General features: G+C 43.3%; 2 protein-coding genes across 2 annotated transcripts; one reads left to right on the top strand and one right to left on the bottom strand.

Moving 5' to 3' along the window:
- The first annotated feature begins 437 nt into the window (after window positions 1–437).
- Window positions 438–10,974, top strand: TAF5 (TATA-box binding protein associated factor 5). Its single transcript, XM_066323651.1, has 11 exons — window positions 438–1,045; window positions 2,188–2,428; window positions 3,112–3,427; window positions 4,113–4,276; window positions 4,740–4,875; window positions 5,381–5,501; window positions 6,166–6,295; window positions 7,328–7,492; window positions 8,389–8,566; window positions 8,710–8,887; window positions 9,183–10,974. The coding sequence occupies exons 1-11, from the start codon at window positions 541–543 to the stop codon at window positions 9,398–9,400; spliced, it is 2,352 nt and encodes a 783-aa protein (XP_066179748.1). The 5' UTR covers window positions 438–540; the 3' UTR covers window positions 9,401–10,974.
- A 241-nt stretch (window positions 10,975–11,215) lies between these two features.
- ATP5MK (ATP synthase membrane subunit k) lies at window positions 11,216–14,406 on the bottom strand. Its single transcript, XM_066323660.1, has 4 exons — window positions 14,269–14,406; window positions 13,219–13,316; window positions 13,033–13,128; window positions 11,216–12,208 (listed from the first exon to the last, which is right to left on the bottom strand). The coding sequence occupies exons 2-3, from the start codon at window positions 13,303–13,305 to the stop codon at window positions 13,036–13,038; spliced, it is 180 nt and encodes a 59-aa protein (XP_066179757.1). The 5' UTR covers window positions 13,306–13,316; window positions 14,269–14,406; the 3' UTR covers window positions 11,216–12,208; window positions 13,033–13,035.
- Window positions 14,407–14,474: the final 68 nt, after the last annotated feature.

Below are 14,474 nucleotides of genomic sequence, written 5' to 3'. Positions count from 1 at the left end.
TGTCAGTTTAAAGCCATTCTCCCTTCTCCTGTTACTACACGCCTTTGTCCAAAGTCCCTCTTCCGTCTCTATTTTTTTTTTTTTTTAGACACTGGAAGGTGCTGTAAGGTCTCCCTGGAGTCTTTTTTTCTCCAGGCTGAACACCCCCAGCTCTCAGCCTTTCGACAAGTACCACTGAAACTCAGTTTAACAGACACGATTAAAAGAAGCAGTATTAGAAATATCTGGACAACTCAGCGACCCGGCCGTAATTAAGTTAATTGGGCACCCGGCCCCTGAGGGCACACAGGGCACACAGTCCCAAGGCCATCCTTGGTCTACTCCTGAGAGCTCCGATCCCTCGCCCCTCACGGCGCCCCGACATCGCCGCTCCTCACCGCGCCCCCGCTGCCACAAAGCGCTTCCGCCAGCGTCGCAAAACGAAGCCGCGCGTGCCTGTGGAGGCAGCGGCAGCAGTGCCCTTCCTTTGCCCTCACTGTCGCAAGAGCGGTCTCGCCTGGCGGCGGCCGTGCGCCGCCGGCGAATGGAAGGCGGCGCAAGATGGCGGCGCTGCATGAGGAGCCGGCAGAGGTAGTGACGGTGAAGCCGGACCCCGAGGCGGGGACGCCGCCACCGCCGCCCGCGGTGCCTTCCGCCGCCGCTCCCGCCGCCGTCCCGGCCGCCGCGGCAGAGGGAGAGACAACGGGAGCCGGTGGAGATGCGGCACCCCCGAAGCCCGCGGCGCCGGGCCCGACCGCCTCCCCGGCGGCGTTGGACCGGCAGACGCTTGTGGCCGTACTGCAGTTCCTGCGGCGCAGCAATCTCCGCGAGTCCGAGGAGATCCTACGTCGCGAAGCCCGGCTGCTCGGCGACGACCTGGGTGCCGCCGCCCTGAGCCCCGCCAGCGCCGGGCTCCTGGGGGGCTCCGGCAGCGACGCGGACTCCGGCGAGGCGCTGCTCGGCCGGGGCACCAGCGCTGCCGCCGTCACCGTAGGAGGCAACGTCGCCACTGTCGCGACTTCCAGCCCCGGGGTGGCTGCAGTTGCCGCCGTGCCGCCGGGGAAAGGTGAGACCCGCGGGGTCTGCGGGGTCGGTCCCTCCTCTCGGCGGGAACCTCGGGAAGTGGGGAGCCCGTATGCTGCTCGCAGCCTCGGTGGCTCTCCGTTATTCTGGGACACAAAGGTCGGTGTCAGGTTCTGGGTGCCACCGAGAGTCTACCCCGGCCTTCTGGGAGGTCCCTGGATGTCTCATTTCCCCATAAAATCCGTGGAGAAATCCGAATCTCCTGGAGAAGGGGTTAAAACCAGGATGCCTCTCGCATATGCAGGAAGCACTGTGAAGCGAGAAGTGCTCCTACTTGTCTTTGTGTCCCATCACAACTGATGGAGTAGCAGGAACTGGAGGTTTCCATTGTAATTGGTGGGGATTGTCCCAGGTGTGGCCGCAGGGATGAGAACAGGTCTGATGTACAGGCTGCGTTTTGGTGAAGGAGCCATGGGATATTTGTAGACAAGGCATTTTGCATTTCTTTATCGAGTTTCTGAGTACTTGAGATGTCCTTTGGATAATTCAGTTCTAAGTGTTGTTAATCAAGGTGTTCTGTGAGGAAGCTTTACTGAAGAATGGAATTTCAGGAACTGCTAATCTGAGTTCCTGTGAATGTGCAGGATAAAGTCAGCTTGTTCTTGACGTCACCAAATATGATTGTTTTTGTATAAAAGACAAAACAATGGAAGTTGTAACAACTGCTGTGTAGAACAGAATTGTCAGAGTGTTAAGTGCCCCTGCTCTGTGATTGTCATGTGGTGTTCTTGGTGAATTGTTCACTTAGTCTACTTAACTTGCTTGTTTACTGGAAGCAAAGTAATTATAGTGGGTATGTCTTACGTTCTGCTCCTTGTTTAAGAGTTTCTGGTACTAGCAGTAAAATAACTCATTCTGGTGATGTTAGTGGCTTCTTCCTTTACACTTAAAATCCTGGCTGAGTTAGGCTCTAAGTGCCTTCCTTACAGGCAACTGTTGGCAGGCAAGGTCCAAAAAACAGCTGGAGAGAATTGGTTGCTGGACCAAGGTGCTCTCACCTGTATTGTTTAGACACAGAGGACATGTTTTGCTCACCTGACCGGGGGGGGGGTGGTGGCCACTGTTTGTTTGCTGGCCCTTCCAGACTGTCTGAGCAGCTGTTGTTGTTGGCTGGTGCTTTTGCAGTGGGAGGCGCTGTGGTTGTGGAGGACCAGCCGGACGTGAGCGCCGTGTTGTCGGCTTACAACCAGCAAGGGGACCCGACGCTGTACGAGGAGTACTACAGCGGGCTGAAACACTTCATCGAGTGCTCCCTGGACTGTCATCGGGCAGAGCTGTCTCAGCTCTTTTATCCTCTCTTTGTGCACATGTACTTGGAATTGGTCTACAATCAGCATGAGAGTGAGGCAAAGTCTTTTTTTGAAAGGTAATTTTCGTTTCTACGTTTGGATTATTTTGTGTTTGCTACATTGGCTAAATCTGTGAGCTATAGTAGTATGGATGTATATATGTATACATGGGTATGTATTATTTTTCGTCTCTAAACTTGAAGAGATTTGAAATCTCAAGTAACAGTGCCATGGGTTGTAGTTACCTCTTTAAATTGTTTTCCAGTTTCCTGTTAGAAAGATGTGGAAACTATTGAAATGTGCATTGGCAGAGTTTGCACCATGTAAATGGTGTGATGATGGGCTCCTTGCTGCAAAAGTATCAATGAAGAGATTCTGCATCCTTAGGGAAGGATTGTGGCGTCAGTTTTTAGCACTGGAAAATTGCACTGAGATGCCAAAATAATGGATGCTTTAAGTATTTGCTGATATCATATCATGTGCATTGAAATTCTTCAAATTAGCTTAAATAAATTAATTTCTGGCTACTCTATAACTTTCTGTACTTTTACTATGTTTCACTGATTTATCATTTGAGAAAAAAATAGAATTTAATTTGTTTCATGGCACCAGACCAGTTGTAAAATACTTCAGTCCAAAAGGATAACTTTGTTTCCCTTCAAATGGTTCTATACATAGTTAAAATGTCCCTTGCCACAACTAGTTTATAACAAGTTTATAACAAATATACCTTTTATCTTATCTTAAATCGTTTCAATAGATTTCATGGGGATCAGGAGTGCTATTACCAGGATGATCTGCGTGTATTGTCCAGCTTAACCAAAAAAGAGCATATGAAAGGTAACGAGACCATGCTGGATTTTCGAACAAGCAAGTTTGTGCTGCGCATTTCCCGTGACTCTTACCAACTCCTGAAGAGGCATCTTCAGGAAAAGCAGAACAATCAGATCTGGAACATTGTTCAGGAGCATCTTTACATTGATATCTTTGATGGAATGCCTCGCAGTAAACAGCAGATAGATGCTATGGTTGGAAGCTTGGCTGGGGAAGCAAAACGAGAGGCTAATAAAGCAAAGGTAGGAGACAAAAGATTGTTGCACTTTTTACAAATCGCCCTGTTTTTTCAGGGAAATACTTTAGTGTAGATTGACAGTCATAACTTGAGATCTTAAAAGATAGCATGAAGAGAACAAAGGAAGAGAACTGTACAAACAGGTATTGACAGGAGTAGAGAGATCAAGATGTATTTTTGTCAGGTGGACAAAACTGCTGAACCCTTTTGAGAGACAACCTTGTGTTCAACCCACTGAACTAAACTTTAACTCATTAATTACTTTGGAGTTTTGAAATGGACACCTGACTATTTGGCTTCCTGTTTTGTACAACAGATAGTAATTCTGATTTGTAATTTTGACAGTTGTTACTAGAAGAGCTGTGTGTTTATAACCACAGTACCATACAAATAAATGAGGTAGGGTGGGGATTCTGCTTTAAGCAAGGGCTAAGAGATGGTGGGAGAACTTACAGTAGTCCAGATCAGTTGGCTGGGTAAACCAGAAGAATGTGTACCATATTCCTTTTGGGCTAAGCATTAATATATGCTGTAATATGAAACAGAGCAGCTTTAAAGGGGCAGGTCTATTGCTTGGACTACTACATTGAAAAGTTACCATTAAAAATTTAGTTTTCAGTAAGAACAGCAGTTACTGTTTTATTTTTTTGTTTTGTTTTGTTTTGTTTTGTTTTTTTATTGGCTTGTAGGTTTTCTTTGGGTTATTGAAAGAACCAGAGTTTGATGTGCCTTTGGATGATGAAGATGAAGAAGGAGAAAATGAGGAAGGAAAGCCCAAGAAGAAAAAACCTAAAAAAGATAATGTAGGGTCAAAAAGTAAAAAACAGGACCCTAATGCTCCTCCCCAAAACAGGTACCAAGGAAATGATGTGTAGAGAAGTTTTTACAATCCAGTCTTGTCAAACCAAATCTACATCTCTGTCTCTTCTCTCAATCGCATTTTTATAATTTTGGCTGTAGACAGCTTTAGCTGTAAGACTTCTAAAGGAGGTCATGGATCCCTTAGCATATAACCCTCTGTCACTGCCCATCAAATCAATCTAGATTATCTCCCTTGATGAAATTTTACTTGGTTACCCACTAGTCTTTTGAGGTCATACTCAATTGTTTGTCTTGTTCCAGTACCTGAAATTCTGAAAGCTACTGGCTCTCTTTCTTAGCAGTTAGTCTTCTACATAGTCTTTCTTCTTTTAAAATTCTTGTTTCTTATTTGAATACTGAGGTATGGGGTTGCATGCAAAGTTTTCACTTTCTTTGTTTGGATTAACAGTAAGGAAGGTTCCTTTACTTTGTACATTTGTGTGTTTCTTGTGTAGAATTCCCCTGCCAGAACTCAAAGACTCTGACAAGTTGGATAAAGTAATGAATATGAAGGAAGCAGCAAGGCGAGTGCGTCTTGGACCAGAGTGTCTGCCCTCCATCTGTTTCTACACATTCCTTAATGCTTACCAGGTTGGTAAAAGAGTTTGGGTAATAGGGGAAAGAGAATTGAAATAATGAGCATCAAATTTGCTAAAGAAAAAAGACGTAACAGTGTTGGCAAAGGGTGATTGGAGTATTTGGATTAAGCATTGCCAAGTTTATGTTCCAAAATATTCAAAATTCTCTTCAGAGACTCCTTAAACTATGAAATTGCCACGTTCCTTGGTTTTGCTTGGATTTTGCTGTAATTCTTTCTTTCACTTTTCCTGTCCTAAGTGTTTCCTGCAGAACATAGTAGATGTTTTGCACTGGAGTACTGGAAAGCAGTATTCTTTGTCACTACTGACTGTCCTTCATACATAAAGCTTTATTTTTAGTGGGACAAGAATTTATGTGTGCTTATGTTTATCCTACAGTAATTCTCTCTATTTTTATAAATGAGTTTAATTACCTTTTTAATAGTTCTTAGGAGTTTGTAATATTTGCAGTGTATTGTGAGAGATGCAAACAATGTAACTGGATATTTTGTGTGTAGGGTCTGACTGCAGTGGATATTACAGATGACTCCAGCATGATTGTAGGAGGCTTTGCTGACTCTACTGTCAGAGTGTGGTCTGTGACTCCAAAAAAGCTACGTAGTGTGAAAACAGCTGCAGGTAATTAAGACAATAACACTTAACAGAAGTATACAAAACTTGTGACATTTGTATTCTGCCTGAACAGGGAAGATAGCTGTGGCATAGAGTTGGCTGCAGTGGTTAGAGGCTTCACTTTGAAGAAACAGTATGTGAACAGATACATGATTACATCTTGCATGCTACTATTAGAAACAGTTTTAAAGGAATGAGAAATCTGGTCATGTATACCTGCTATGAAGTGGTCAGTGCACAGAGCTTGCAACTAGCCATAACTAGTGGGGAAGTAGCCATAACTAGTGGGGAAGTAGCCATAACTAGTGGGGAAGTAGCCATAACTAGTGGGGAACTAGCCATCTTGCTTCTTAACTGGATGGTAACTACAGGGTGTAATAGACAGTTGGGGTTAGGTGATGTAGGGGAGAGGCTAGAGATACTATGGTGGAAAGGATAGGAGGGAACTCTGAGAAGGCTGGAAAAGAATGTCCTTAGCTAAACACCTACACAAATTCATGGAAACCAGCCTGCTTTAATTCTGGTTTTTGTGTAACAATGTGTGGTGGTTGAAGCTGGATACTATGGAAACATTTCTTCATCTTGATCTTTAACTGAGATGTTGTCATACTGACATTTATCATTGAAGTTCTGACAGTTATTCTGATACATGAACTTTGAAATCTTGCAGACCTCAGTCTCATTGATAAAGAATCAGATGATGTCTTGGAGAGGATCATGGATGAGAAAACAGCAAGTGAGTTGAAGATTTTATATGGTCACAGTGGACCTGTCTATGGCACCAGCTTCAGTCCTGATAGGTAAAAGTTTACAAGCTAACTAGTTTGCTTGTCTTCAGTTTTAATTACATTCTACTCAATGAGAACATATTCTTAATGTGGCTTTTTCCAGGTTAAAGCAGTTCTTGCTCCTGCAGCCTGCAAGAAACTGTGTAAATACTCATAAAGTTCAGGGTGTTGAGCTTTGCCAGCTATTACTGAAATCAACTGTAGCTGAGAACACCAGCACCATTTTGGAGAATTAGGACTTAGATGGCAAAACTACAGTCTTGCAAACTGTAGTTTAAGCTGGGTTTTAACTAACTGATATATAGAGAGGAAAAATACTGCAGCACTGATATAACTTAGAGTGTTGCAAAACTTAAAGTCTCAGTAACACATGATAGCACTTCAAGTTTCCCATAGTCTATCGAGACTTTATTTTCAGAACGTATGGAACAGTATCTTTAAAATAAGAGATTTTAAACCTTTGTGTAATGGCAGGAGTCTGAGTGGTGGAAAAGAGGTTTAAATGTCTCAGGTTTTTGTTTTGCTTGTTTTTAGTCAGGAAACAGCCACCACAGAAACACAGCTGAGAAGTAAACTTTGTGTGGAACAAGTATAGTCTATAATTATTAATTGAGAATGAAAGCATGATATGAATTCTCTTTCAGGGAATCATGAAATTTTGTTCAGAGTTGTAATAGAAGATCTTTTAAAATAATAATATAGTGTAGCAGTTTACTAGTCATTTTTTCCTGTGACTGGAATTCCTGAGTAAAAACCTCCTCTGTGGTGTGTTTTTTGGTTTTTTCCCCTCGTTCTCCTCAGTATTAAGTGCCATCAGAATTAATCATCAATGCCAAATCATCTCTTTTTTTGCATAAGGGCCTAGAACTGGGTTCTGCTTGAATTGGTCATTGTTGCTTACTGCACTGAAATGCTGATTTTTGGGTGATATGGCAAACTGGTGCTGCTGAGGGGACACTTCTATCATGGACATCTCACAGTGTTTATATAATATTTATACAGCCCCCTTGTGAGTTTGATATGCTATACTTTCTCCCATGACAGGAACTATCTGTTGTCCTGTTCTGAGGATGGCACCGTGAGATTGTGGAGTCTCCAAACATTCACATGTTTGGTGGGCTATAAAGGACACAATTATCCAGTTTGGGATACACAGTTCTCTCCATATGGTTATTACTTTGTGTCTGGGGGACACGACAGAGTGGCTCGGTAAGAAACTGCATGTGTTTTTCACTTGTCTGGGTCAATTTGTGGTGGATTAACCCTGGAAGTCATTAGCTGATACACCCTTGCCTACTCTATTACTCAAATTTTATCTTCAGTTAAAATACTGAACAAATGTTTTAATGAAGTTTTTCTATTTTTTTCAACACACATTACATTATCTGATGACTAAAGAGGGATTATGTCCTCCAAAGTGACCCTCTGACAGATGTATTCTCCTCTAATTGTAGAACAGCTTGAGAGTATTTTTTATTTCTCCATTCTGAAAAGTATATTTTTTCCAAAAAACATCCTGCTAATTCAATAAATTGACCCAGAAGAAATCATTCTACAATTACCAATTACTTTTTTTTTTTTTTCTCATTGTGCAACAGATCATAGAATCATGGAACAATTTGGGTGGGAAGGGACCTTTAAAGGTCATCTAGTCCAACAGCCCTGTAATGAGCAGGGACATCTTGAACTAGATCAGGCTGTTTAGATCCCTATCCAACCTGACCATGAATGTATCCAGGGATGGGGCATCTCCCACCTCTCTGGACAACCTGGGTGTTTCACTACCCTCATTGTAAAAAATGTCTTCCTTATATCTAGATTAGATCTACCTTCCTTTAGTTTAAAATCATTATCCCTTGTCCTGTTGCAATAGGCCCTGATAAAATATCTGTCCCCATCTTTCTTTTAATCTTCTAAGTACTGAAAGGCTGCAACGAGATCTCCCCAGAGCAAACTCTTCTCCAGGCTGAACTGTTATCCTTTGCTCCATTGCAGAGGTACTTCAGCCCTCTGAGCATTTTTGTGGCTTCCTTTAGAGCTGCTCCAACAGATACAGGGACTGAACTTCTTCAGGGTTCTTTTATTAATAAAGCTTTTCTTTTCAGTCTGTGGGCAACAGATCATTACCAGCCATTACGGATCTTTGCTGGCCATCTTGCAGATGTGACATGTACCCGATTTCATCCAAACTCCAACTACATTGCTACAGGCTCAGCAGACAGAACTATAAGGCTCTGGGATGTTTTGAATGGGAATTGTGTAAGAATATTTACTGGACATAAGGTAAAGGCAGATCACTGACAGCGTGAAAGTGATTTTAGTTCTGTGCTGAGATTATAAACAGTTCTGTTCTGAACACAGCTTGACTGACTGAATGTGAGTAGACTTAATTAACTTGTTTTGATGCCTCCCGATGTCTGTTTCAGGGACCAATTCATTCATTGGCATTTTCTCCTAATGGACGATTCCTGGCTACTGGAGCAACAGATGGAAGAGTTCTGCTGTGGGATATTGGCCATGGCTTGATGGTTGGCGAACTGAAGGGGCACACTGACACTATCTACGCCCTCAGATTCAGTAGGGATGGGGAGATTTTAGCATCAGGTAAAGATCACCAGGAACAGTGAAGTGTCCATTGTATTCATTAATTCTGAAGAGGAATGATATAATTAGTTCCTTAAATTGAGAAAGACAAAGTAGAATCACTGGCTTAGCAAAAGCAGCAAGGACTGGTAACTTTTATGTGTGCATTCAGCATGCTATATGAGGCTTGCTATAGTCTTTTGCTTTCTGAGTTCTAATTTCTGTTAACTTGCTCCTCAGAACCATTTTTTATATACCATTTTATTAATAAAATACTTCAAATTTAAATGTGGGGGTTTTTTTGTTTTGTTTTTAGGTTCAATGGATAACACAGTTCGTCTGTGGGATGCTGTGAAGGCATTTGAAGATTTAGAAACTGATGACTTTACTACAGCCACTGGACACATAAACTTGCCCGAAAACTCACAGGACTTGCTACTGGGCACGTACATGACCAAATCAACCCCTGTTATTCATCTCCATTTCACACGCAGGAACCTGCTGCTGGCTGCGGGAGCCTACAGCTCACAGTAGATCAGAAGGCTGAGACTGACTGTGCCAAGTCATTGCAGTAGTGACCTCAGGATGTGAGATGAGGGGGAATGTCTTGAAGAGAAGGACCCCATGAGTCCATTGCAAGGAGTATGAAACTTAATGCAAGCAGCGTTTCTCAGTTCTGCTGTTTCATATTTATCTGCAGTTTGAAAACGCTGGCAATTGACAAGACATCGTGGCTGTAACAGAAGGAACTGTTTGTGGTGCTTTTGGTGACATAGATATGTACATATGAAATGAGCCATCTCTTCCAGAGGTGTTACTGAGCTCTGCTGAAACTTGTGAGAAGTTAACAGCCTCGACATGTGTTCTCAGATTTTTTTTAAAGCACTTAATTTATGGTTAGCAAGTGTTTCCTCAGTTTCAAACACAAGCAAAACTGTCCATTTTCAGGAAAGACGAATGTAGTTTGATTCACTACAGCCTGGGCTGGGCAGCAGGCGTGGTGAGACCACAGCAACAACCAGGGCATTGATGGAGTGGGCCTGACAGCTGTGAAGCTCCGTGCACCGTTTTTATGCAGCCAAGTACTAAGTCCTGAAAAGATTTCAAACTCATGCTCTTTTGAGGTGTCAGAAACACAGATCTTGTTACTGTTTTCAAGGTAGCCAGTGCTGTCAGTGTGATGAACAATCAGAAGCGCAATATGAACTTTATTTACTTTCATACTTTACTGTATGAGAAAATAAAAAAAGGGTAACTGATGCACAACTGAAATAGTTACTATTAAAAAAGTAGACTCAACCCCTTTACTTTGTATTAGATGTAAAAGAACATTAATAACCTGTATCCTTTCTGCATAAGGTTTAACATAAAAAATGGGCAAAACTAGCCAAGAAATTAAAACATTATAGCAGCACAAAAGGGTAAGTGCACAGTCAGTTAGCTTTTGAAAGGCCAGCTTGTCTGCTGAGTGACAATTCCTATCCACAAGATTGTGCCCAGTGAGTCCTCCTGGACTACCAATAAAGCTGTGTTTTATTTCTAAAAAAGAGTAAAACATGCAGAACACTGGGAAGAATGTTAGTGTCTTTGAACCAAAAACACCGCCACCAAAGGCTAGGTCCAGTGCAGCTTGGGTTTGGGTTGGTTTTTGTTCTTAATCTCTTACAAGACTTGTGCAAAGAAATCTGTTTTGTGTTCCTTATTATTTCACAGACTTGGACACTTGAACAATCTACTGGCTCTCCAGTGAAAAAAAAAACAAGACTTGTCATTTCTGAGGTCAAGTAAATGGAGAACTACCTCCTCTTTCGTCTCTTGTCTTGCTCTAACTCTCAAGAGTAAAGCTATACTACAGGCATTGTACATCAAAATAAAGTGTGGAATATTCACTAGGACACCTAGACATTTTCTTTAAACAAAAAAGGGTAAAACTTAATTTTCTTGATTTTTTTTGTGTGTAATGATACCTCAACAAAAATTTCCTAGTTCTCAATATGACCAGTTAGTTTTAAGTACAATTTTTGACAGCTTAAAGAAAACACTGCCACATTCTGCCTTTGTGTTTTGTACAGTTTTATACTTTTGATATAATAAATACTAAAACCACATAGTTTGTGTCTATATGTTACAAGACTGTATTTACTTCCCTAATGGCTGCAATGGAAGCAAGAGCACTATGGAACTGTGACAACTCTGCTAAGAGAAACAAAGTAATCAGAAACGTTTAAGTTGATGAATAGCCCTGTAAATCTTACCCTAAAGGAAGGTGAGTGGTTCTAGCTCCTGAGATTGTTACTCTTACAGCCACCATTCTTCAGCGGTGGAATTAAACACAGCTGAAGCCATCTATGCAAACACTCAGGAGGGAAAGATGACCAGATTTGTTCAGCAGCCCCAAATTGTTCAGCATACACAAACATGACTTTAAGAAAAAATGACGTAGAGAGAGCACCAAGACCCTGTAAATAATTTTTCCAGCAATCATTCCTACCTCCTGCTGCCCTCAGTTTGGGAAGGGTAGTTGCAGGCTTTAGCACGGTTTCCCTGCTGTTGGCAAAAGCCACATCAGCACTACTGTGACATCTAAGGAAGGTATCAAGTGTTAATGAGCTACAGAAAGACAGTGTGGAGAATCTGATAGACATATTTTAGTGTTGGGCAGGGAGGAGGCTGCACACACTTAACTGTGGTAGAGCACCTCCTTTCACAAGAGGCAGGAAAAGTAAGCACTGGACTATGTGGGTCACCGTTGATGAATGTGCAGAGTTATGGCAGCTGAACATCAGCAGGCTAAGCCATTTTCCTCCTCCCCTCCACAAGAGAAGCCAGTAATAGAAAAAGCTCAAATATCGTGACTGGGTCAGCCCATCTTCAGAGGTTTTCCATCAAAATAAAAGTGGTTCTGTGCAAAATACAGACAACTGAAGCAGATGTCATGGTTTTCATGTGAGCTACTAGCTTGGAATGCAAAAAGTAGGAGCACCCAGGTGGCTGCAAACCATGACACGGATGTGTGGAGATGCTTGGATCAGCTCCAGGCCCTGTGCAGTGTTATGGCTGTGCAGCTGAAGTCCTTCCTGGGTTACTGCCTGGTGCTCAGAACACATTAGGACATGTTACAACAGCAGAGTTAAGACAGTAAGGACCCGATCAGATGCTCCATCTCTGCTACAAGCAACTATTTTTGACAAAGGAGGAAAAATGAGAAGTACCACACTTGAGCTTTTTTGGATCATTTTGTACTTCCAATAAAACAAGTAATTATTTATATTTTATTAGCCACAACAAGTCATCAGCTTGCATTACATTGACAGAGATAGGAGGTTCAAACATGCCAGGAACCTGCCAAGAGAAGAAAGGTCAAACATAGCAAGTCTTGCACAACGTTAACTGAGCATCCCCCTGCCCCAGGTGCACACTATTTTAGCTACAAGCAGCCAAATTTCAGCACATGCAGGAAGAAGTGGCTGATGTCCCCTTAACATATAACAACAATGCCAAAGTTCATTGTTTTACACCTCTTTCTTCAGGCTACGAGGACAGCCCATAGGTTTTGCCAAAATGCCATTTTAGTGACAATTCTTTATTTGAAAGTGACTCCAAAATTTTGTAACCCTTGGTTGTTGCTATACAAGTCCAGTCACTTCTGCATGGGCCTTGAATACGCACAGTTCCATCATATGGTGCTTTTTTTCCTCTGTTTAAATATAGGTTTTAACAGACTGCATTAATCTCTACTTGGAATTCTAATACAGTCAAGAAATAAGTCCTTTACATCATTATTTCAATATCCTACATAGCAAGTTATTCCTACTTTACAGCAAAGGCAGACCAAATATTTGTAGGCAAAGATTAATGTATCTTGCTGCAACATCCTTCTGTTCCTTCCTCTCTGCATCCCATCCCTAGTCCCATTTACCATATCAGAAGAACAAGAATACTGTATCCCATACTTTCTGCACTCCCCTTAATAACCCACTTTATTCAGAATGCCCCCAAATAAGTTGATGCTATAGTTTATTTGATGTTTAAAATGGTAAATAGGAAGTCCATGTGCCTGTGTTTCTGTTTCTCATTACACTGTATAATTGGCAATTAGTCCCTTGTCACCGCTTCCTGAGCTGGCAGTGAAGCATTTTGGTCCTGGTGGAACATCAGCTACTTACCTTTTACTTATCTGTCACAGCAGGAGTTTGCTTTTTAGGCCTAAACTTGAAATACAAGACAAGGAGTGCAACACTTGCGTACGTTGCTATTACATACTGGAAAACAGAAAAGTTAAATATAGTTTCAGTCTAAACCTCAGAAAACGCCATTATACCAGACTACAAAACAATGTACATAATACATACATTCCTCCTGCCTACGACAGTATAGGAATTGAAGTACTTCTGAAATCCAGTGAACTGGTGCTGAGATCCCGAGTCATGGCCAGCCATGGCTGCTTGTCCTAACAAACAGTACAGGACAGTTAATTAATTTAAAGTCACCTGGATCAATAAGAAAACCAATCTAATCTCTACACTGAGCTTCATAATTCCGTTTTCTGCTCTTAAATCTGCTTTCAAGACATTTGATAAGTAGTGGATATAAATAAGGACTAGGCACATCCAGGGCATTCTCTCTTGAGGTACAAAAAAGGTGATGGGAGCAGATAAGCAAATAAAGGGTTCACTGCACAATAAAGGCAATAAAAAGTGGGGTCTTACAATAAAAGTGGGTTTTTTAATGTTTAGAAATATATCTTTTTTTAAGAGGATGCTATGTCTAGGACAAACATTTGCTGCTTATCTTCTTCCTCCCCCCAAAGGCACCCCACAGCCGACACAGTTCCCCAACCCAGCACACGCTGCAGCCGCCGGTGCCCCGGCAGCAGAGACACGAAACTGCACCGCAGGTGCTGCGGTCACTAACGCTGCTCCTATGTCTCATGCATCGCTTATCTAACCCAATCCAGCAGCGTTACCTCTGGTGTATAACCAGGTAAGCGTTAGCTCGGCCGACTGTGCAACAGTTAAAAAGCTTAACGAAACAGTCCCTTTAAACGTTTGCCACACACTAGTGGCAAAGATTTGAGAAGCCAAGGTCATCTTTTCTCGTGCCGGACCGATACAAAACCCTGAGCAAGAGCCGAGGCGCCCTTCCGAGGACGGGAAGGCAGCCCGTGACAACACGAGTCCTGTTTTCCAGAGGAGCTCGGTGCCCTTGCCCGCCTACACTCGCGACCCCGCGCTCACGTCGGGCCGGGTAAGGGACAACCAGCGCCCGGAACTCGGCGGGAGCGACTCCACGGCTGAAGGTCGCGAGTGCCCTGGCACTGCGGAGAGCCGCCCTCCCACCCGGCAGGAACAGGACCCGACTCCGGGCTGGGACCCGACCCCGCCCGGGCCGCCTCGCCGTACCTCGGCCGCCGCCGTCCCCGCCGCGCTCTGCCCTTCGCCTCTGCCCTCCCACAAGATGGCAGCCGCAGGCGCCGCGCGCCGCACCGCGGCGCGCCGATTGGCTGTGGCCGCCGGGGCGCGGCCTGGCCCCGCCCCCTCCCCTCCGGGGGCCCGAGGAGCGGCTGCGCCACTTCCGGCCGCCCTTTGCCCTTTGCCCTCTGCCCTCT

This window comes from Sylvia atricapilla, chromosome 8 (assembly GCF_009819655.1).
Source record: "Sylvia atricapilla isolate bSylAtr1 chromosome 8, bSylAtr1.pri, whole genome shotgun sequence".
NCBI classification, from domain to species: domain Eukaryota; kingdom Metazoa; phylum Chordata; class Aves; order Passeriformes; family Sylviidae; genus Sylvia; species Sylvia atricapilla.
The sequence above is the reverse complement of the archived record's forward strand: the minus strand, read 5'-3'. Positions and strand labels throughout refer to the sequence as shown.